Source organism: Orcinus orca, chromosome 1 (assembly GCF_937001465.1).
Source record: "Orcinus orca chromosome 1, mOrcOrc1.1, whole genome shotgun sequence".
Lineage (NCBI taxonomy): Eukaryota > Metazoa > Chordata > Mammalia > Artiodactyla > Delphinidae > Orcinus > Orcinus orca.
Genome location: NC_064559.1, coordinates 211,313,213 through 211,337,358, shown reverse-complemented (window position 1 = coordinate 211,337,358; position 24,146 = coordinate 211,313,213). Strand labels below are relative to the sequence as shown.

At 52.7% G+C, this 24,146-nt stretch overlaps 1 protein-coding gene across 1 annotated transcript in view; it reads right to left on the bottom strand.

Annotated features, from left to right (window-relative positions):
- MMEL1 (membrane metalloendopeptidase like 1) overlaps positions 1–16,615 on the bottom strand; it is a 32,097-nt gene extending 15,482 nt beyond the window's left edge. The window contains exons 1-5 of the mRNA XM_049706244.1: positions 16,474–16,615; positions 2,737–2,814; positions 1,971–2,030; positions 802–963; positions 545–625 (exon numbers count right to left, since the gene is read on the bottom strand). Of these exons, the coding sequence (XP_049562201.1) occupies positions 545–625; positions 802–963; positions 1,971–2,030; positions 2,737–2,814; positions 16,474–16,612 (520 nt within the window). The 5' untranslated portion in view covers positions 16,613–16,615. The remainder of the gene's footprint in view (positions 1–544; positions 626–801; positions 964–1,970; positions 2,031–2,736; positions 2,815–16,473) is intronic.
- Between the last annotated feature and the right edge of the window lie 7,531 nt (positions 16,616–24,146).

Sequence of the window (24,146 nt, the reverse complement as noted above, 5' to 3'; positions counted from 1 at the left end):
ACTGCCTGGCCTGCCTTCAGCAAGAATCCCATTAGGTTAGTTTTGCCAGACACGCCCCCCCCCCATGTTTCCTGTTAGTAAAATCTTCCATTCACTGACCCCTCCTGCCCCTCGGCTATAAACCCTCACCTGCCTGCCCTCGCTGTATTTGGAGTGGAGCCCAATCTCCTTCCCCTCTTGCTAGACCCCACCGCGGTGATGCCTGCACCTACTGAGATGGCCCTGAAGAGTCTGCCTTTTACTATCTTTACCAAGTGTCCTGAATAATGTTTCCTTCAAACCACACACAGGCACGCGCACACACACACGCATGTGCATTTCCCTGGGCACAGTGTGGCTGGCTGGGGTCAGGGTGTGAGCCGGTCCCGGGCAGCTGGCAGTCAGCCTGGACCCCGTAGGGCACCTGGGCCCGGTGGCCAGCTAGGGGGAGCACACAGCTCCCACCGGCACGACTTTGGAGAGGCGCCCACTCCACTGTGCTCTGTCTCAGGGCTATGGGGTCCTGGAACAGGGTCCTGGCGGGGCAGCTCCATCGGCCACTCACTCTCGTTCATGCAGGAGCGGTACAGCATCTTGGCCTTCTGTACAGCTGGCCGATCCTTGGTGGTAGAATTCTCCAGCACCCCTGTGGGCAGAGGAGAAACCGGACAGAGGCCTGAGGAGGCTGCTGGGGAGGCCAGGTCAAAGGTGCCCGTGTCCCTGCCGCACCCAGTGGAGGCCCTTATCCCAGGGGACTCCCCCTCCCCTGGGCCCACTGACCCGATGGGCCGTCCCCACTCCTTGGGTGGAGGCCACGCTCACCTTTGAGAATGATCTCCAGCTCATCCTGGAGGATGTCGAAGACGCTGTATCGCGAGCTGGTCTCGGGGATCACATGGCGCTGCAGCCAGCCCCCGCACGCGTACTGGTAGAAGTCCTCACAGGGCTTCTTGGACGGGTCCATGTTCTGGAGGATCCTGGCGGCTGCTCGTCCCCAGGTGGTGCAGAGGAAGAGGGGAGATCCGGTGTGGACAGCCCGGTGGGCTGTCGGGGATTCAATCACGGCCCTGTGCCCTCAGAAGCGTTAGTCAGCCCGGGACCTCAGGGAGGTCAGCAGCAGGGCCTCCAGTTCTAAGGACCCCACTTATCAGCCACGTGAGCTCGGACCCCGTGACCTCTCCGATCCTCCGCTCACACATCTGCGAATCCGGGACGCCTGGGTCACACAGATGGCCAGGTGTTGGCCAAGCCCGCCCGGCTCACCGCGAGCGCTCAGCACTGGCCCTGCCCTGGAGCCCCCTCACCGGTCCGTGCGTCCGTGGGGGAGGGTGGCTCTCGCCCACCATAGGGGTTTGTTTTCTGTTGGAGCAGATGGGTTTGCTCCCAGAACCCCATGTGGCACGGACAGTGGGGCCCCCATGTTCCCGGCAGGATGCTTTCAGCAGAGGTGGCCAGGCTGGACCCCAAGCCAGGACCCTCCCTCGCCTTCTGTTCCACTTGGCTGGGACCTCACAGGGGGCAGCCCCACAGGAGTCCATCCACTACCCCAACGTGGGCAGAAAAATCACATTTCTGAGTTTTTACACTAGTGTTTCTTCATACCATTTTCACTGTGTTTTATCTGGAAATAATGGCACGTGGCGCCCAGTTTTAAGACAAATTCCTGGGAGACAACTTGAGAGAGTGTGTGTGTTTGTGTGACCTTCCTTCTGTAAGTGCAAAAAAGAGCGCCTGGGGTCCCTGTGCCAGCTTCACTGTGGTCACGGGGGCCTCTGCAGGCAGGGAGCAGCTTCCTGGGGGGCAGGGCAGGTGAGACACCCGCAGTAGAGTCCCTGCCCCCAGGCACATCCAGGGTCTGCCCACCAGCCAATGCCGCGTCTCGGGAGTGCGGTGGCTCCCTGTGGCCTCAAGCAGCGCCTGTGCCAGCATCACGGGGGGCCCCCGAGCCCCCTGGCAGGGCTGTGGGAGGCTCGGAGGGAAGGGGGGCTTACCTGCCATCACGCAGCCAGGGGTGGTGCAGGTTTCGCTTGCGTCCCTGGGCTTTTGGACGTCTGCCGGCAAGGAGTAGTGTGAGCACTTGGCGAGGATAGTCGGTGCCGGTGGGGCTGGCAGGGGTGGGCGGGGCACAGGTGGGGTGGGAAGGGATGGGGCCGGCAGGGTTAAACCTCGGCCACCCCCACCCCCATGGGCGGTCCAGCCTGGGCCCTGAGGGCATCTGGAGGGCAGCCTGCATCCTCCCTGGGTGGCCCAGTCCTGGGGCCTTAAGTGAGGGTAAGCTCATTCTGGCTTGACCCCTGCAGTGACCCGGGAGCCCCTTTACACCCTGTGATCCCCACAGCTGAGGGCTGAAGCTGGCCATTCTGCCCTCCTGCCTGTCGGCCCAGCCAGCGCTCACCCATCAGGCGTCACCTCCTCCAGACAGCCTGCCTGTGCTTCCCCGTCCCTGCACGCCCTTACTCTCTCCCAACCCCCCACCCCCTCACCTGCTGGTTGTATCAATGTGCAGCTGCAGAACCTCAGGAGCCGCTCCCTGAAACTGCCGGTTCCCAGGCGCCCAGGAAGCATTTTGCATCAGCAGGTGCTCACGGCTGCATCCCTGCCACTGCCCTTTCTTCCCACGGGACCCTGGTGCCCTGGGCAGGGCCCCCTGTCCTGCCGCACACCCCGGGCCTGCAGTGGAACCCAGCCTGCCCATGCGGGGTGCCATTTCCTAGCACCCCCCTGCTCGGGTCGTGCTGGGAGGGAAGATGGGACTACCTCGGGGTGTTCGCTTTACAATGGTCTTCTCTTCCTTTGAGAAGCAAAGCCGGCTAGTAAAGAGTGGCAGCTGCTTCCCTGGGGAGAAACACAGAACTCAGCTCTCCTGCTGCCACCGCTTCCCGGGTGCCTTGGGGCCGACCTGGGGCAGCACAGGCATTCTCCTGCGGAGGGGGTCCTGGGGGCTCTGGGGATTCCTTGTGTAGGGCTGTGGCCCCTTCCCGCTGTAGTGAGGGCTGGTCACCAGGCACACCAAGACACAGGGGCTCCAGCAGAACTCAAATCTGAGCAGAGGGGGAGGCCCGCCGGCCCTGGGGCCGCAGCTGCTGGGCCCAGAGGGGTCCTGAGGCAGGACCTCTCCCCTAAGAAGTGCTCTCTGACATCCTCCTCTACCGCGGGGCCACGGGCCTCACCCAGGCGGGGGTGGGCAGCCCCTGGGGTCTACCAAGACAGGGACGATAAGCCCTTTAAGGGGGAAAGGATGTCCTCTGGGGGGAATCTTCCTGGCCCACTGGCCTCAGCTCCAGCCCCTCCACCTGTGCAGGCAGCTGAAAGTGCAAAGCTGCCCTCCCTCATTTGTCCACTACGTAGGGGGGCGGGCACGGCCTGGAGGGGGTGCAGGAAGGGGGCGTGAGTGCAGGGAAGGGGGTCAGGTCCAGGGAAAGAGCCCACCAGGCATGGCCACCTTCCCCACCAGGGAGACCCACAGAGAGGTGGGCAGGAGGGAACAGGGCCTCATTCAGGTCAGGGCTGTGGGCAAGCCTGGGACCCGGTTCAGCCCGGCCCCTGAGACCGCAGAGGGTGTAGGAGGCCCTGAATGTGCTGGGTGTCCCCTGGGGGCCTGGCCATTGGAGGGAGTGTTTATGAGATGTGTGATCTGGGGGGTGGGGGTGTGGGGAGAGGTGTTTCTCCTCCACCTGTTAGTGGCTGTTCTTTCCACCCATCCATTTGTTCATCCATGAATCCAACATTTGCTAATATTATCAACCAGCCCTGGTGCTGGGCTCTGGAGATTCAGACCTGAGTCCCACACGGGCACTGCCCTTAAGGGGCCCCCAGTCCAGTGGAAAAGGAGAAAAGTGATGCATAGATTGAGGCAAACCGTGGACGGTCCCATGGATCAGAAACAGAAATGCAGTGCTCAGTGGGTGCTACGTCTGTCTGCCCCACGGGCATCTGCCAGTCTCAGCAACCCAGAGCCTCTGGACAAGGGCCACGCCCTCGGTGGAAGAGTGGACTAGGCATCTGAGCTCTGGCCAAAGAGATGGTGGGGGAGAAGGGGTCTTTGCTTCTGATTAGGATGCAGAAAGTCTAAGCAGACTGTGGCTATTTCACCTGCAACCGGAGCAGGAGGAGGGGCAGGGCTCCTCCAGGAGGGGCATGGAGTGGGGGGATTTTTAACAAGCCCTTTGCTCCTGCCCGTGGGCTGGAGGGAGGGATCCGGGTTCCAAGGAGCCCCTGTCACACAAGGCTCTGGTTCCTGCTCTGGGGCCTCCCATAATGCATGGCGGTGATGCAGGTGAAGGCAGGGCCAGGGCAGGAAAGCTGGGAGAAATCCTCCTTCATGAGGAAACAGGCAAATGTGACCCATGACCAAGAAGAAAACCCCAAAACAGTTCAAAGTGGATTCGTTGGTGACCAGGTGTCAGAGTTAGCAGACAAAGTCTTTAAACTCACCATGATAATTAAGATAAAGGGTCTTGTACAAAAGACGGAAAAATATGTAGATAGATGGTGAAGTTTACCAGATAAATGGGAATTCTAAAAAAGAACTAAATGGAAATGTAATAGAAAGAGTGAGGAATTCATTTTTTGGGTTTAAAAACACACTGAATACTGCAAAAGAAAGTATTAGTGTCAGCATATATAGGTCAGTATCAATGATCCAACCTGAAGCACAAAGGAAAAAGATAAAAAAACCGAACGGAGAAAAACATCTAAAAAACACCCAGAGCTGACATGGTAGTTAACAGTGAGAGACTGGGTGATTTCCCCTAAGCCTGGGGACAGGCAGCACTGTCCTCTCTCATCTCTCCTATCCAACATCACATGAGAGGTCCTGCTGGTTCAATATGACAAGAAAAGGAAATATAGGTAACACAGACCGGAAAGGAAGTAATAAAACTCTATTTGCAGATGACATGGTCATCTATGTAGAAAATCCCAAAGAATCAAGCAAACCAAACCAAACCAAAACAAAACAAAACAACAACAACAACAAAAAAACCTCCTGGAACTAATAAGAGACGATAGTAGGTGGCAGGATACAAGATTAATATACAAATTGCTTTCTTATATATTAGCAATGAACAACTGGAATTTGAAAATTTCAAAGCAATACCACTTACAATAGCACCTAAAAAATGAAAAAGTTAAGTATAAATCTAACAAAATATGTACAGGACCTATATGTGGAAAACTATAAAACACTGATGAAAAAAATCAAATATGTAAAGAAATGGAAAAATATTCCGTGTTCACGGACTGGAAGACAGCATTATTAAGATGTTGATTCTTCTTAACTTGATCTACAGATTCAAAATAATTCCAATCAAAATCCCAGCAAGCTATTTTGTATTTATTGACCAACTGATTCTGAAGTTTGTATGGAAAGGCTCAAGTAGCTAGAACAGACAACAACAATGAAGAAGAATGAAGTTGGAGAGACACATGACTTGATTTCAAGACTTACGATAAGGCTACAAGTAATCAAGATGGCATAGTATTGGCAAAAGAAGAGACAAATAGATCAATGCAACAGAATAGAGAGCCCAGAAATGGACCCACACAAATACAGTCAACTGACCTTTGACAGAGGAGCAAAGGCAATTCGATGGAGAAAGTATAGCCATTCAATAAATGCTCCAAAAGGAAAATTGGACATTCAGATACAAAAACAAACCAAAAAAATTAGACACAGGCCTTATGCCTTACACAAAAATTAACTAAAAATAAACCACAGACATAAATATAATATGCACAACTGTAAAACTTCTTGAAGAAGACAGGAGAAAACCTACATGACTTTGGGTTTGGTGACGACTTTTAAAATACGACACAAATAGCATGATCCATGAAAGAAAAACTCGACAAGTGAGGCTTCATTGAAGTGCTGACAAGTTGTTTTCTAAATTGTTGAATAAATAAAAAATGGGGGTGGTGGCGGAATAGACAAGTCTTCCAAACAGAAGAATTCCAAATAGATTACACAGATACTCCATTTCTAAGGATGTGTAGTGTAACTCCCCACCCCTTAAGTTTGGGCTGCATGTGCTGCCTTCCTTCCAAAGAGGACAGTGTGGAAAGAGAGGGGACAAAGGTACCTATACAGTGGAAAAAGCTGACAAACACTACCTCAAGCCATGTGATCAAGGTTGACATCAATGTGGTAAGTCACTGAAATTATGTGCCCTTGGTCTGTAGGCTTCCTCCCCAAAACATCACCGCAGTCTGAACATCAGACAAATGAGAGACATTCTACAAAATACCTGGCCAGTCCTCCTAAAAACTGTCAAGATCATAAAAATCAAGGGAAGGCTGAGAAACCATCACAGCCAAGAGTCCAAGGAGATTTGCTAACTAAGTCATGTGGGGTCCTGGGACAGAAAAGGACATGAGGGGAAAACTGAGGAAATATGAATAAAGCATGGACTGGGTTAATAGCAATATATAAACATTGGTTCATTACTTGTGACAGATGTATCACACTTATGTGATATAAGATGTGGTATGAAGTATATGGGAATTGTGTACTCTCTTTGCAGTAATTCTGTAAATCTAAAGCTGTTTTAAAATTTAGAAAAGTTGGACTTCCCTTGTGGTCCAGTGGTTAAGACTCCATGCTTCTTCCAATGCAAGGGGCCTGGGTTTAATCCCTGGTCAGGGAACTAAGATCCCACATGCCGTGTGGCATGGCCAAAAAAAGAAAAAGAAAAAGAAATTTAGAAAAATTACTTTGAAACAACATGAGCAGAGGATCTGAGATCTGTGGAACCATATTAAATAGCTTAGCATCCATGTAGCTAGAGCCCCACAGGAGAATGGTATGAGTCAGCAATCTTTGAAGAGATAATGGCTAATAATTTTTCAAAATTGATGAAAGACATAAGCCTATAGATCCAAGAAGGGCAGTATATCCCAAGCAGGATGAATACAAAGAAAACCACGCACGCAGCAGCATCAAGTCAAGCTGCCAAGAACTATAGAGAATGAGATATTCATAAAAACAGTCAGAGGAGAAAAAAGACATTAATTCATGGGAGGTACAAGAAGAGTGACAGCTGGCTTCTCATCACAAACAGTGGTGGTCAGAAGACGATGGAACAAACTCTTGAATGGATGCTTGAAGAAAACAAACTACCTACCAACTTAGAATTCTATATCCAGCAAAAATATAGTAAAAAGTGAAAGTGAAATAAAGACATTTCAGGCAAAATCTGATAGAATTTGTCTCCATTACACAACACTCACTACAACAAATAACTAAAGAAAGTCTTCCCATAGAAAGAGCAGGTAACCAGTTGGGAGTCCAGGTTGGTGGGAAGGAATAATGACCAGGACCAGAAAGGGGAGCGCAGGGTAAACAGGGTGAATGAAGCATTGTGGGAACCCAAACAGTGCGTCTGATTGATCTGCTTCCAGTCTAGTCAGACGAAACCAGAACAAACATCCAACACTGGGGAGGTAAGTTCATGCCTTCTCCATGTTTATGTCCCACTCCCATTTCCTCCACTGCATTCCCAGCGTGGGCTGCCATAACCTTCTGGTTGGGGGAAGTTCCTGGGGTAAGTTCATCTGATGCTACAGCTCAAGAGGATGCAGTGGGCTCTTGAGAAAACATTTCCAAAATTGAATGAGATGAGATCACCATGTTTGTGTACTTTGCCTTTAACTTACACCACCTCATTTGTGAGGGTCACCACCTCCATTTTTCTGATGAGAAAACTGACAGGCATGTGGGGTGATGCACCCACGGCCAGTCACTAGCCTTCTGAGCAAGAGAAGAGGCAAACAGCAATGCCTTTGACACAAAAGCTGAATAGAAATGAAGTCTTCCTCTAATGCTAAAATAGGATCAACAGGACACACAGCAAACAGAACCCAAACAGGGATATTTCCCCCCTTCATGATTCCAGAAGGGAGTAGACTTCCTTGTGCCCAGTTGACATGTGTCTACTCTTGTTCTTTTTTATATTTGCTTGAATAACTTCTGTAATATGCCAATTATTTTCACATAGACACTCTACATTAAAAAAAACCAACAACCTGACATTTCCTTTGAAAGATCTGTTCTCCTAAAGATTGGCCTTGAAGTGAATAATTTGTTTCCTCTTTCTGTCTCTCTCCTGTTCCTGTCTCTGTCTCTGTCTCTCCCTACCTAACAAAAGAGGGATACAAAGAACTTTATTGGGTGGAAAATAACCGTCCTTCCTGGAGAATGTATCATCACAGGCTGGTTGTCATGCAGGTGTGGGGTGTGAGCTTACATGACCCTGTGGTCAAGGAAACCACAAGCTGAGAAATTAAATTTAGGCTGGTAGCATTCCCAGGTGCCTGATGGAAACAAACACACATATTGTCTGGAGGGAAACTTAGCCCAAGTAACAAAGGCTTCTCGCGGATAAAGCCAATTTGAACATGGACTGAGGTTTATGAAAAGACCAGATTCTATGAGTGAGAAACAGCAAACAGCAGGACTAGAACCCCAAGGATTCATATTTGGGGATTATCTGACCCATAACATGTGGAAGCTGGCATCACAGGCCCCAAACCTCAATGTCTCTGTATCTGTGCCTTTGCACATGCCATTGTAGTTGCTTCCCCCTGAAGGGGCAGAGAATATTTCCTCCCTCTCTTCACTGTGGGTTTGCCCCTATGGCTTTGGTAATAATGTACTCCAGCTCTGAGCCTAGGCCCTAAGTGTGTTTCCACTTGTCCCCATGAGCTTCTATTTGGAGAGTGACATGCTTGCTAGTCCTTGTAGGAGGATGAAATTCATGGAACAGCTGCCCCAGCTGAGGCTGACCTACATCAGCTGAGCCCTGCAGCCTACTGATGGATGTGTGTCATGATAAATAAGTGTTGTTTTAAGCCCCTGAGTATTGGGGTGATTTGTTAGGCAGCAGTGGCTAGCTGATGCAGAAATAACTCACGTAGGTTTGAATCATTGAAAGAAATAAAAATTAAAAATGAGGGCAAAGAAAAAATTGAAAAAATCAATTTGTAAAAGAATCACTTGGAAACTCTAGAAATAAAAAACATGAAATTGTTGAAAATAATTTTTTTTTTTAGAAAAAATCCAAAATGGATGGGTTAAGTGGCAGATACAACAGAGCTGAAGAGAGATTTAGTGAACTTTAATGTAGTTCTAAAGAATTTACCCAGAATGTGGGGCAAAATCAAAGAGATGGAAACTTTTCTCTAAAAGATATGGAAGATAGAGTGAGAAAAATTAAGTGCATTGTAATCATAATTTTAGGAGAAAATAAAGATAATGTGGGAGACACAATATTAAAAAGACAGTGGCTACAAGTTTCCAAAATTAATAAATGTCATTAGTGCTCGGATTCAAGAATCACAACAGATGTAAAGCAGAATAAATTAAAAGAGCTTCATAGTTAGACACCTCACGGTAAAAATGCACAGTACCAGGGAGAAAACAGCTCAGAGGGGAAAAAGTTCATCTGGCAAGAAGGCCAATTAGATTGAACCAGATTTCTGAACAGCAGCAACGGAAGTCAGAGACAGTGAAACTAAATCTTTAAGATATTGAGAGCGTAACTAAGCCCAGATTTGTGTAACCAGTTAAACTATCACTGAAGGATGACTACCAAATAAAGTCATTTTCAAGTAAACAAAAATGAAGGTTTACAGTTGAAAGAGTATTTTGAAGCTGTGCTCCCCAAGTCTGCCTGATCACAAGAAAGGCCTCACATGCTGGTTACAGTACAGAATTGGGGGTCTTACCCTGTAAGATTTCCTGGTTCTGCCTAGGTTGAGTCCTGTTATGGACTCAACTTTTGTATCTTCTCCCCGCCACCCACCACTCCTATGTTGAAGTCCTAACCCCTAATGTGATTGCATTTGGCATTGGCACCTGTGAGGAGGTGAAGAAGGTTAAATAAGGTCATAAGGGTGGGGCCCTGATCCAGTAGGGCTGGTGTCTTATAAGAAGAGGAAGAGACACCAGAACTTGCTCTGTCCACCACATGAGGACACAGTGAGAAGGTGGCTGTCTGTAAGTCAAGAAGAGAGTCCTCACCAGGAACTGAACTGGCTGATACCCTGATGTTGGACTTCTGGGCTCCAGAACTAGAGGAAAATAGATTTCTGTTGCTTAAGTCACCCTGACTTATGGTATTTTGTTACAGTGGCCCAAGCAGATGGAGACAGGGTCCAAGGTCTGGATTTTTAACAATTGCCCCAGGTTACTCTGATTATCAAGCAAGATCAACAAATGCTGTGTCCTAATCAGTGTTCCCCAAACTTTAGTGCAGTTGAGTTACCTGGGGATTAAATGCAGATCCTAATCCAGTAGGCCTGAGATGGGCCCCGAGTTTCTGAATTTCTAACAAGCTCTCAGGTGAGGCCAACACCACTGGTCCATGGACACACTTTGTGTAGGAGTCTCCAAAAGCATGTACTTCAGAAAGAAGGTAAATGATTTCATAAGGGCTACCTGAGAAGTAGGAAGAATGATGAGCAAAGAAACTGATAAGGGACTTCCCTGGTGGCGCAGTGGTTAAGAATCCTCCTGCCAATGCAGGGGACATGGGTTTGACCCCTTGTCCGGGAAGATCCCACATGCTGTGGAAAAACTAAGCACATGCGCCACAACTACTCAGCCTGCGCTCTAGAGTCCATGAGCCACAACTACTGAGCCCATGTGCCACAACTACTGAAGCCTGTGCGTCTAGCGCCCGAGCTCTGAAACAAGAGAAGCCACTGCAATGAGAAGTCCACGCACCACAACGAAGAGAAGTCCCCGCTCGCCGCAGCTAGAGAAAGCCCGCACACAGCAACGAAGACCCAACAACAAAGACCCAACGCAACCAAAAGTAGATTAAAAAAAAAAAAAAAAAAGAAACTGATAAGGACTTGGGAAAATCGAAATTAAATTGAGTATATTAGAGAATGTTGCCTATGTGCAGTAAATAAAAAATAAGATAGAAACCACGGACTTACCCACAATAACATGTGATCAGGGTGGAGGACGAGTTAAACTGTTCTAAATCCTTGTACTGTTTGGAAGACATATGAAGATATTGACTAGCTGAATACCTTAAGTTAAATACGCATATAAAGTTTAAGGTATATTACTTCTGCTCCCCACTTGCAACATCAAAAGCCGACTGGAGTATCACTCCCTTTCTAACAACAGGAAAAATCCAGACAGTCTACAGAACTCACAGCTTTTCTGCAGCTCATCTAGGACCTGAGGTAAAAGGGTGACCAGGAAAACAGAGCGACACGTCCCACCAAGCAGAGCTGAGAACTCTGACAGGACCTAGGAGTAAGAGGCAGTCACCACACAAGTGCGTAAGAAGAATCAGCTAACCTTTTAATGAATTCTTGAAGGCCAAGTGCGAGTTAGCCTGTCAGTGTGGAACAGCTGGAGCCTCAACACAGGGGGCTTTTTTTTTTTTTTTTTTTGCGGTACGCGGGCCTCTCACCGCTGTGGCCTCTCCCGTTGCGGAGCACAGGCTCCGGACGCGCAGGCTCAGCGGCCGTGGCTCACGGGCCCAGCCGCTCCGCGGCATGTGGGATCCTCCCGGACCGGGGCACGAACCCGTGTCCCCTGCACCGGCAGGTGGACTCTCAACCACTGTGCCACCAGGGAAGCCCCAACACAGGGGGATTTTGCACTCATTCACCAGTTATTTCCATGGATCCTTACCAGGTGTCAATGAGAAGAACTGGGGCAGGTCTCAGAAGACCAGAGAGTCCCCCTCAGTGGCACAGGCATGCAGGAGGTTATCTGCTTCTGCTGGGGTGCCAGCATGAGGCGTCTCCTCTTGTGGGACCCTCCTCCTGTGGGACCCTCCTCCTGTGGGACCCTCCTCTTGTGGGACCCTCCTCTTGTGGGAAGCAAGAGCTTTAAACCACTGAGGGGAGCGCAGTAAACCTCTCACTCCCATGGACCAGGTGAAAACCTACTGGCCCAGAGGAGAGTCAGATATAAAAATCCTCTGCTCATGGGAGCGGCACAGGACACCCCTGTGGGCCCAGGATCCTAGACTGACATCAAGCTGAGGTCTGCTGCCACTAGGAGAGGGGCAGGGGACTCAGGCATGAGGCAAAGTTTGATGGACATGGGGATCGGGGCAGGGGTACTGAGACGCCCCCACTCCAAGACGGAGACGGGGCCAGGACACCAGAGATCCCCCACCCCAGCATGAGGCAAGCACTAAAAAGCAAGGGCAGCCCACCATCTGTGGAGGGGCAGAGGCATGGAGAACCCTCTGTGCTGCACACATCCAGGGACTGCTGAGAGCTGAGGCTGGAGCAGGAACAATGGGGAACCTCGGGCCCCCCCAGACCCATTTCTCTAAGAACAGGTAATCATTGCTCACAGCCAGAGAAAGGTGAAGTGTGTGGGGCACCGAGGGTGACAAAAGTGAAAACAAAACCCTGAATCAGCTGACTCCTGACTGGATGGATTCCATCTCTCACACTAACAGACAGAACAACTGTGCTTGTCTCTGGTGCAAATGCTGTTTACCTCAGCCTCTGCTCTTTCGCTGGGTGTTTAGCCTTCAGTAAAAATGTATCTCACACACACACACACACACACACACACACACACACACACACACACAGGCAAGGAAAAACAATCCATTGCCATGAGATAAAGTAATCAATAGAACTAGACTCAGAGATAGCTCAGATACTGGCATTATCAGAGAAGGACTGCAAGATAACTATGGTTAATATGGTAATACGTTTCCATCCAATGGAAAAGGTGGATAACATGCATGAACAGACAAGACATTTCAACAAGAGATGAAAACTATAAAAAAGAGGGAAATGGAAATATCAGAAAGAAAAAGCATGTTATTAGAGATGAAGAATTCCTTTGACTGGCTGACCAGCACACTGGATACAGCTGAGGAAAGAACCAGTGGAACTGAAGACTAATTAGGGTCAAACTCTTCAAACTGTATCACAAAGAGTAAAAGAATGAACAAAATCTGAACAGGGCACCCAAATACTGTGGGATAATATCAAACCATCCCACAGATATGTATATAGAGTCTGAGAGAGAGAGAGAGAGAGAGAGAGAGAGAGAGAGAAATGAAACTCCTTAAACAAGATAGCTATTAATGATAAGAAAACAAAATAATAACAAGGAAAGTAAATGTAATCCAACTATTCTTCATGGCTCAGCTGTGAAAAATGCTCAGGAGAACTATTGTAATGACGCATATGGATTTATCCAAAAGCAATGATGTACCTATACCAGGACAGTGGAAGCCTGGGTGGCTTAAGGAACTAAATCTGCCGCCCATTCGGGATGTCAATAACAATATGGATAGGGAATCAATGACAAATCTAATATTTTATTATTAAATCTGATCATAAATGGCATGACAGACATTTTTCTAAGTGTTATTGATGTATTAAATCATTGAACCCTCCAGTAAGCCTCTATGTTGTGTTCCATTTTACAGATAAGGAAACTGAGGCACAGAGGTGTGAAGAAAACCTTCCAAGGTCACACAGCTGGGATCCGGGGGGCTGGCAGCCCACCCAGGCTGTCAGATTCAGGAGCCTGGGTGTTAACCACAACCTTACGATGCCTCCCTGTGATCTAACACTGACGATAAAGAGAGAAGGGTCCAAAGATGAGGCTTAGACACTCCAGTCCAGGGGTTGGCAATATTTTTCTGTAAAAGGCCAGACAATATATGTTTTAGCCTTTGTGAGCCATATACAGACTCTGTCTCACCTATTCAACTTAGCGCTTGTAGCCTGAAAACATCCACGGACAATACATAAGTGAGTAGGCACAGCTGTGTTCCAATAAAGCTTTATTTACAAAAACAGGCAGTGGGCCAGATTTGGCCCACAGGCCATAGTTTGCAGACCTCTGCACTAGACAATGAATATGGCTTTTTCTGAGAAGCAGAATTCCAGGAGGCAGGATTGTGGGTGTAGGATTGTGTTTCCCACTCAAAGTTTTATTCAAAAAACACTCAATTTTCTGAAAAAGGTTTATCTATAACCTTTGAAATAAATATTAAAACAAAAAACTAAGGTAACCATTAAAAGGATTAGAAATATAAAACTTTCAAGATAGTTGCAGGAAAACAGAGTGAAAAATAACAGATCAGTCCAAAAGAAGGTAAGGAAAGAGAAAGAAGAGGCATCAGAAACACAGAAGAACACAACAGAAAAAAATCGTACATTTCTGTGTGAATGCACATAGACTAAATCCTCCAGGTACAAGATGGGGACAAAATCCAGCTGCACACGGTTCCAAAAGACACACCTAAAGCTAAAGAGACAAAGTCTCAAAGAAAAAGGATGGAAAAAATAGAGAACAAATGCTAGTTCATATCAGACAAAACAGAAGTCAAAACAAAACATATTAAGGCAAAAGGCACAGTTAAGATAGAAAGGGGCGCTACGTAATCATACGGAGTGAAGATACACTGATTCTAAATTTGCATCCACATAATAATGTGGCTTTTTTTTTTTTTTGGCGGCGTCCTCGGCAGTGAAAGCACGGAGTCCTAACCACTGGACAGCCAGGAAATTCCCGTAGTTTAACCTTGAAATACACAAATTAATACTTGGCATCACTACAAAGAAGACTGATAGTTCTCTAGGCCAAGGTTTTAGCCACACACATCTTTCAATAATTGAAAGGTCAAGAAAATGGAAAAAAACAAACATACAGACGATCTGATTGACCTAATGGGGGCATCTAAACCTCTGTCTGTATCTCCACTTTCACTTAAGGGTGATTGTGTGCACTGCACGTGCACACGTGGATTATTTATAAAACTGACCGTGTGTTAGCCCTCAGCAAAGACCAAAGAACCAATATCACATAAACCAGGGCTGCCGACAATAATGCAATTAAATTAGAAACCAATTTAAAAAGGTAACTAAGAAAAAGTCTCCAAGCATCTAGAAATTTTAAAAAGAGAGATTTCTAAATAACTCATAAATCAATGAAAAAACCCCACAAAACCATAGTGGATGAGAAAGTCTTTAGAAATAAATAATAATGCAGCATTTAAACTCTTCCACGGGCTCCATCAGGACCTGAGGCTGAGATCGGCTTGGGTCATTTCGGGGGGGTAGGGGCACAGAGTCCTGCCTGAGGGGCCCTGGCAGGGACCCCACTTGTATTTAGGGGACCATGAGGAGGAGGCAGGCTGGGCAGGGAGGGTCCCTGCTGTCAGGCTGGTACCACCTAGATGAGGACTGGGGTGGGGTGGGGTGGGGTGGGGGGGGTCAGCCCTGTCCCCTGGGAGCCTCTCAACCAGGTGTTTGCAGCCCAGTAGTCCCGAACAGAGGTTCCCTGGGGTCTGGGCTCTCCAGGGCTCTCCGAGCAGTGAGCGGTCCCTCCCCACATCCCGTGACCATGGAGATGCAGTGTCCCTCGACCCTGCCAGGAGACCCGGAGGGGCCAGAGACGGCAGTGGCTGGCAGGGTCCGGCCAGGCACCTGGTCAGGTGGGAGCAACCCTGGGCAGGGGCCGTCCACCACATCTGTAGGCAGCACCCGCGCCTGGTTCTCAGAAACAGCCTTGCCCAGTGATGGATGGATGGTCCCACCACAGCGCAGGTGGCTCTGGCCAGTGAGGGAATATTCTAGTAACAACGCCTGTGCTGCCCTACTGTTGGGGCCGTGGGGAGGGCTTCTCCTGCAGATGCCCCTGAGTCCTGAGCCCACCCGTCCACCCACCCGCCTGCAGGAGGAACCAACTGCATCTCCCAGCTGTGCCCGAGGCTGTGCCTGCTGGGAGTAAGGTGCCTCCGGGATTTGACCCAGGCCACCTGGCGCCCAGGTGCAGGCAGGCGAGCCCCCGCCCCCGCCCCCGCAGTGCTTCCCGACGCAAGGGGGGAACAGTCCAGGTTCCTCCACGTTGGCCTTGGGGAGGGGCTGTGAGTGGGGGTGTTCCTGCAGGATGGCCCTGGCGTCCCCGTCTCCCTAGGGCCCCGGCCTGGCCCCCACCCATCACTGGGAAGCCGCGAGGCCCCGGGGAGCCAGGCCTGCAGGGGCCGCGAGGAGGATCCCAGCAGGTTCTCTGCAGGGTGGCCGCCCGGAGGCGGCAGGCGAGCCCCGCTGGCTGGAGGGATGCTGTGCCGCGCGCCCCCAGCGCTGGAGCGCGGGCTCCTGCTGCTGGGCAGGCCGGGAACTGCAGCGCCCTGTGCGGCAGGGGAGGGGAGGGGGCCGCGCAGATGTGGCGTGGGGAACCGCTCTGCCGCATGTCGGGAGTCCCGCAGGGCCCCGCCAGCCCAGAGCCAGCAGAACCAGCCTTGTACCGGCCAGCGCCTGGGCGGAGCCTTCTGGAAGGGCCCCGGCCCCCGCAGGTCAGTGCCCCTTCTCTCCAGGCTGCAGCACAGCCCGGCAGCCCCTGGTGCCCCGAGCAGACCCCACCTGCCCGCTCAATGGCTGGCTTATCCAGGTGGGCGGGCACGCAGACGTTGCCGAGGCCGCGTGGGGAAGAGGCGGTGAGCAGGGTGTCGGTGGCGGGCCCAGGGGAGGGGCGCCCTCACTCACCTCTTCTGTCGGCGTAGAGGAGGCCCAGGGTCAGCAGAAGCAGCAGTAGCAGCAGCCCTCCCTCCAGGAAGCCTCGGCGCTTCTGCCCTGCGCAGCCTGCGATCTCCACCATCCCCACCGGGCTCTCGGGCTTCCTCATTGCAAGTCTCTAGACGGGGAAAGCGCACAGCTGAGAAGCTCCAGGACCGAGGCCTGGGGCGGCGTCCACCCAGCCTGGGGCGCCAGGGCCCGCAGGACGGGCGTGGAGCTCCCGAGGCCCTGCCTGAGGCTGGCGGATGCTCAGCCCCTCTCTCCATCCCAAGGCCACGGCCGGCCTGTGCCTGAGGGCTTTCCTCTCTCTCTCCCCGGGCCAGCGTCTGAGTGCCGGGGGTGGGGCAGGACTGGCCTGCTGGCCCTGGTGGCTGTCCCTTCTGGAGGGAGTCCCCTCCAAGCTTGTTCTCTGGCCGGGGCTGGTCCGGGCCGGCTCCACTCACAGCTTGCGGTGGGCACGCGGGACCCAGAGGCCCAGCTCTCAGGCTTGTCAAGGGGCTTCTGCAGCGGAGCCTGCCTGGGGTTCTTGTGCCGAGAAGCTGTGGGCCTGGGTGCATCAGGGACACGCTCTGGGAGGTGACTTGGGCCACTGGGCTCCCTGCCCACTGTTCCTGCCTGGAGCCCAAGGGGCAAGGGGGAGGCGAGAATGACTGGAACCTACGCAGCGGTGACCACGCAGGCCACGACGGGCCCCAGCAGGGCAGCTCCAAGAGTCACCTGGCTGGCGCGCAGTTCCCGCCGTCTCCCCACCCTGTCACTACAGAAGGGACGCCTTCTCCAGCCAGCCAGGCGGTGACAGCCGGGCGGTGAGCAGCGGTGGAAGACACCCAGGGCTGCTGCTGTGTGCAGGAGAGGGTGTGCTGCTCCGGTCAGGTGGGGGCAGCGGACCAAGGGCTGCACGTGCTCCTGGGTGTACGTGTGTGTGCTCGTGTGCACGCCGCTCTTACTGGCACACAGAGCCCTGACCCAGAAATGTGCCCGGGCCCTGGGGGAGAGCTGGCTGCCCTGCCGAGCTTCAGTCCTCACACAAGCTCACACTCCTGACGTCGGGGTTGGGGTCGGTTGGAGCCCAGCCCCGCCCCAGGACAGAGGACAGACCCTGTCCCACCCGCCCGCGCAGCCCGGAGATCGCCCAGGGCTGGGTTAGCTGTTCTCACCTGCCAACACCTGTCCCGACCCACTGGAGGGTGGGGGCGTTGGGTCTCTCAACCTCTGGCATCACCTGTCACATGACCCAACCAGAGAGGAGAAGCCAGGCCCGCTCTGATCTCAGGAGCCCCTCGGCCCCCATCACCTCTCTCTGCACTCCCCACCCCGGACCCCCACCTGAGCCCCTCGCCCCCGGAAGTCCGTGCTCAAGGTCACCTCAGCTAGACCTTCTCCGGGCCCACCTGCCCCCAGACCTGGCCTGCTTCACCACCTCGCCTACGGCTCAGCCTCTACGGCCCTTATTTCTACTTCTGTTGCCCACCGCCCCCTTGGGAACGTCAGTGCCGGGGCAGGGGGCTGCTTCTGCCTGGTCCCCAGGACCTAGACGGGTGCCCACGACCTTGGAGGCACCCATTGACGACTGTCGAATGAATGAATGCCCGGGTCCGAGCCTCGCCTGGCACTTGTGGCTCTGGGGTCACTAGCGTCTTCTTTCTCTGATCAGAACTAGAGTCCGCTCATCACTCAGTTAATCCACTTCACTCTGTCCTGCTGACTTCCGGGGTGCTGGGCTGCCTGCCCCACGGCCTGGGAAATGGGCCGGTGCTTGGAGAGTGTTCCCCCCGCCGCACCGCCCAGGAAAGCTGGCCCGGCTCACCTGCGGGTCTCTCAGAAAGGCCGCTACCCACGGGCAGGTCTCCGAAGGCTGGGTCGGCAGGGCTCCCGGGGTGGGGCCTCCTTTGTGATGCGGTCATGGGTTCTCTGGAGGCCTGGACCGCCCCCTGCTCACAGCTGGCAGGTTCCATCCGGGCTTGGTGTGGGGGGAGGGGCACGAGGCTCCCTGCTGAGCGGCGCCCCCTGGAGGCTGAGGACCCTGCCTTCCGGCCCTCCTTCCTCCCTCCCTTCGGAGTCCGAAGGGGCCGCACGGCTCCTGGGAAGGAAGGCCAGACCCCTCTCCTCACCCTGCCCGCCTTGCCCGAGAGAGGTCGGAACCAGAGAAGCATGCGGGCCGCGGGGTCCTTTCCCTTCCATCTCCAGTGAGGCTGGTGGGTTCTGGGGGTCTTGCCGGGGTGTCAGGGGAAGAGGCGTCCCTGCTCATCATGACGGGGGTGGTCCGCACCCAGAGACACCCACATTCAGCTGGCGTGGGGCTCGGCTGCCTCTCCGTCCCTGGGGGGTCTCGAGGCTCAGACCCTAACCCCTAGGAGGCAGGTGGCCCGGCTGGGGGACAGGAGGGGCCCTCCGGGCTTCGCAGAGGCACCCCAGTGCTTCAGAGCGTTAGGCGGGTGCCCCTGGCCCAGGGCTGGGGGCCGGGCTGGGGGGTTCTGCGTGGAGTGGGCCCCAGTCAGGACCCAGATGTCCCTTCTTTGGGCCCAACTCGGTCATCAGCATGGTTCTGCCTCCGTTTCAGAATCCCACGGACGGAGGGATCCTCCCAGGCCCCTGGGACTCTGTAAGGCTGTCCAAGGCCAGGGGCCAGGCCACAGAGCCAGGGGTGTGAGGGCACACAGCCGCTCATGCCACCCCTCACCAGAAGGCCTGCACTGGGCCTCGTTGGAATATTCCAGTCCACGTTCAGGTGGCCTCTTGGGTTGGCCCCTCCCTGGGAGGAGGGCAGCACTTCAGGGGCTCAGATCCAGAACCCACCCCAACCCCCAGGCAAGGCTCTCCTCAGCCCCCGGCTGCCCTGGCAGCCCTCCGCTCCCCCGAACCCAGCCAGAGCAAGGGGCTGGCAGCCTGGCCTGGAAGCTGTCTGGGCTGCTGGCCTGAATGGAGATGAGGTCAAGGTCAGGGGACTGAGAAGCTGCAACTGCCCTTCCTGGGAGCCAGAGGTGGGTCAGGGTCCAGCCTGCCAGCTAGAGACTCCTTCCCAGAGTGTGACGGCCCTGGGGACCTACGCTCCCTGCAGTGCAGCCAGAGCGGCCCCCATCCCTGCCAGAGGCTGCGTGGATGCAGAGGCTGGCTGGTCTCAGGAGCTCAGCTGCGCTTTCCCACCCACACTGCCCCGTTCCGGGTCCTCCCCGTCTGTAGCTCCATCAGTGAAAGATAGAAACTTTGAGGGAGCAAGGAGCCTGGGGTCCCGGCCCGGCCTCCTAGCAGGCAGTGCGCTGAGGCCGGCAGGTTCTGGTGGTGCCAAGCCTAGCAGTGCTGGCTCCCTTCCAAGAGAAGCTGGGAAGCGGGGCAGGGGAGTCCACAGGCCAAGGAGCTACAGACTCCCAGCCCCAGCCAGGTCCCTAGACAGACAGCGACCCAGCTGCTCAGGACACCTCCAACAGGTGGATTTTGGTCCTTTCTTCTAGATGAGCTCAGGGGTCAGTGCGGGCTCCCTGCCCACCCCTCCCTGTCTCTCAGGCAGCAGATGCGGGATGTGGAGGTCTGAGGCCCAGCGTCAGCTCTGGGGTCCAAGAAGGCAGCCCCCCATGATGGCAGGTGGTGGGCATCCCTTCCCTCATCAGTGCTGGGACCATGGCAGGCAGGGAGTAGCCTCTGTTCCTGGGGCTACCCTCAGACCCTGTAGACGCCTGCCCTTTACTGCTGGGTCCGGTCCTTCCCTGCCCCACGCTCTCGGGCTGGGTGGTCTGGGGTAGGTCCTGTCCTCTGCAGGAAGACCAGCATCCCCTGGCAGGCGTGTTTCTGGGCCTCAGCACGACGGGAACCGGACCTCTCCTGGCCCTGCCCATCCACGCAGCAGGCAGGCACGAGGTGCCCCGCTTGGAGAAGACCTCCAGGCCGGAAGAGGTTAAATAGCTTCGAGGCAGTTGGAGAGCTGGGATGAGAGCCGGGCCTCTGGGAGGCCCCGCACCCCCTCCCTGCTCGCTGCATCCTGAGGCCAGGCCTTGGGCCTCCAGGGCAGAAGGGAAGGGGCCAGGGCGGTCTGACTGTGCCCCAGGGCTCCGTCACTGAGTGCCCAACCCAGCCCCAATAGCTGGAACACTGGTCCCCTCCCCTACAAGGTTTGCCACGGAGTCAGAGGAGAAGACAGATGTGCAGTGCCTGGCCCAACAGTGTGGTTGGGAAACACCTGGGGGCGGGAGGGCCCCGTGCCGAGGGCCGGGTTGCCTGTTTTGGAGCTCGGCTGCTACTTCCGTGACCCTAGAGTTATTTTACCCCCGTAACTAACTGTTCCTTATATTAAATTCTCGCTATTTGAATCACTGGGTGTGGTTTTTGTCTCCTGAGTGGACACTGATGACACATAAATTGGCACTAGGAGTGGCCCCAGCAGGTGCCTCCGGAGATGGGTTTGGGGACTGGCCTAGTTGTGTCCTTGGGCTGAGGCCGTGGGAGATGTGACTCGTGGCACATGGTGGCTTTGGGAGTGACCGAGCTGCCACCGAGCTCGGCTGTGACGTGACAGCTGAATCTGGGCCTCGGGAGCTGAGGGCTGCCCCCCCGTTGACGGAATGACAGCAGCCGAGGTCCCTGGTGTCCTGGACACTCGCGAGCTCAGGTCTGCACTCAGCTCCAGCCACAGCCCTAAGAGTCCCTCATTTCTCAGCAGCACAGCGCTGATGTGGCTGAAAGGCAAACACAGCATTTGATCCTGTGAGTAGGACAATCCCAGCAGTGTTGGTGCCTTCACAGCCCCACCAAGTTTCTTACGAGAAAGTTCGGGCATTGACAGGGAAGGAATGGGACCCTGAAACGAGGAATGGGATGTCTGGTTGGGCTCAGATGAAGCTGAGAACCTTGAACACGCAGGGTCCTCTGAGCCCCTCCAGGGTCTGAGGAGATGAGCCCTTCTTCACTATATTTATTTATTTTTGGCTGTATTGGGTCTTCGTTTCTGTGCGAGGGCTTTCTCTAGCTGCAGCGAGCAGGGGCCACTCTTCATCAAGGTGCGCGGGCCTCTCACTGTTGCGGCCTCTCTTGTTGCTGAGCACAGGCTCCAGACGTGCAGGTTCAGTAGTTGTGGCTCACGGGCCCAATTGCTCCGCGGCATGTGGGATCTTCCCGGACTGGGGCACGAACCCGTGTCCCCCACATCGGCAGGCGGACTCTCAACCACTGCACCACCAGGGAAGCCCGAGCCCTTCTTCACTATAAACCCTGCGAGAACCTCACGTGGATCAGGTGCCTAGAAAGAGGATCCTCATTCTACTCAACCCCCCCTGCTGACCCCAGACCCATAAGTAGGCTCCAATCTCAGCACGCTCAGGGTGGGGGAAAGTACGACATCTTTCCCAGAAGGAAATAGCGTATCCACCCAAAGAATTTCAAGGTATAATTAATTGACACTGAGAAAGCTGAGGATTACGTGTGGGGACTGGGTCTAGGGGTGTCAGACCACAGTGGAGGGAGCCCAGCACTGGGCTGGGTTGGCCCCATTCATACGGGTGCACCTAACAAAGATTCTGCATTTGTGTGTCGGCTCACGCCAGCTGCGGGTAGTGACTCTATCTGGACTTAATGGTGGTCTGTAGCTAATGAAGCTGAGATGCCAGAACCTCCCTTGTGTGCCATAGAGGAAGGAACCCAATGGCACAGGGAGATGACATGTTGGAGTGGACTCACCACACGTGACCCGTGCCCCCGCTACAGACCCAGGAAGGGTCACGGGACTCGCTTTCTCCTTAGGTCTATTTCTGTGATAAACTATATGAACACCTTTCCCAATTGTGAACCATCCTTGCATTCCCGTGTACGTTGCCTGTGGTGTGCTATTCTTTTAACGTGCTGTTGGATTCAGGTTTGTTGGTATTTCATTTAGAGTTTCTGAACTGGAAATCTAAATGAAATTGGTTTGTGGCTTTCATTTGGTTGAGATCATGCTTTCTTCAAAAAAGAACTTGGAAGGGAACTGTATTCACTATCTTGTAATAAACTATAATGGAAAAGAATCGAAAGAAAAGAATACAGATATATACATGTATATGTATAACTGAATCACTTTGCTGTACACCAGACACTAACACAATATTGTAAATCAACTATACTTCGATAGAAAAAAAAAGAACTTGGAAGCTTTTCTTCTTTTTCTTGGCTATGAAGGAGTTTAAAGCAATTACGAGTTGACTGTTCTTTAAAGGCTGGCAGATCTTCCCTGACACCATCTGGAACTGGAGCTGCTCTGAGGAAAGCTCCCTAACAACCTTCTGTTTCCCTCCACGGTAATTGTCCCGTGTAATGTTTACGTCTACTCTGGACTTAGTTTAGTTAAATAATGTTTTCCTAGGAACCTATACATTTCATCCAGCCCTTCAAATTTATTTGCGCAGAAATTGAGAAAAGTAATGCCTTATGATTCTCTAAATTTCCTGTTATTTTGTCCTTATTACTTACAAAAAATTTGTCTTTGTGCCTTTTCCATCTTTCTAGATTAAGTTAGCTACTGGTTCATCTATTTGATTTTTGAGGAATTGTGTTTTGGATTTCTGAGTTCTTCCATTTTTCTATTCCTAATTCATTAATTTCTGCTCCTATTGTTACTAATTCCTACCTGCTGATTTTCTCTATTTTATTGTCTTTTTTTAACTTCTCAAGATGAAGATGTGCTTCATATTCGTTGGTCAGTTATATACTCAGGGTGTGAACTTCCCTCTGGACACTGTATCCCTTAGGGGCTTCCCTGGACTGTTTTTGTCACAATTATTTTTTCCAATATTCTGCAATTCCAGATTTGATTTCCTGTTGGATCCAAGAGGTGTTTCACCTGCAGGGATTTTTCTTTTCTTTTTTTTTTTTTTGCGTTACATGGGCCTCTCACTGCTGTGGCCTCTCCCATTGCGGAGCACAGGCTCCGGACGCGCAGGCTCAGTGGCCATGGCTCACGGGCCCAGCCGCTCCGCGGCATGTGGGATCTTCCCAGACTGGGGCACAAACCCGTGTCCCCTGCATCGGCAGGCGGACTCTCAACCACTGTGCCACCAGGGAAGCCCCTCCTGCAGGGAATTTAAAAAAATTAATTTATAGCTTTATCGCCTTGAGAGTAGGTAATGCTCTCTATACCACATCATAAACATTTTCTTGGTGACCTGAAATGTGATTTTGAGAAAACAAGGTGCAGCATCTGCTCTGGGGGAGGAGTCTGATTTGCATCAGACCCACCTGATCATCTGCTCTGGAGGCCGTCCGGCGCCCGCTAGCCCTTGTCCACTTGGGCGCCACAACAGGAGGCTGGGACAGTGGCCTCATGTGTACCTGCAGATGTGAGAACCACCCCCTGCCCAGGTGGAGGTGGGCGGGGACGACTCGGGGCAGGGCAGACTTGGCCCGTGGAGCTGGGAGGATGAGCCCTCTCTGCAGGTCCCGTAGGCCTGTCTTCTGTTGAAGCTGCCCGGAGAGCCGGAAGCTTGGGAGTGGTCCCCAGACATCCCGGCTAACTTGACTGTGACCATCTGTGAACCTTTGGACCTTTCCAGCCTCAGCTTTCAGAACAGGACGAGCTTACTTCAGCCTCCAGTGAGAAAAAGGAAGCAGCAACACACGTGAAAAGCTTCTGGGAGATGCGCTCTGTGGTGAGGGGCTTGACAGCAGTTAGCTCCACCTTCCCA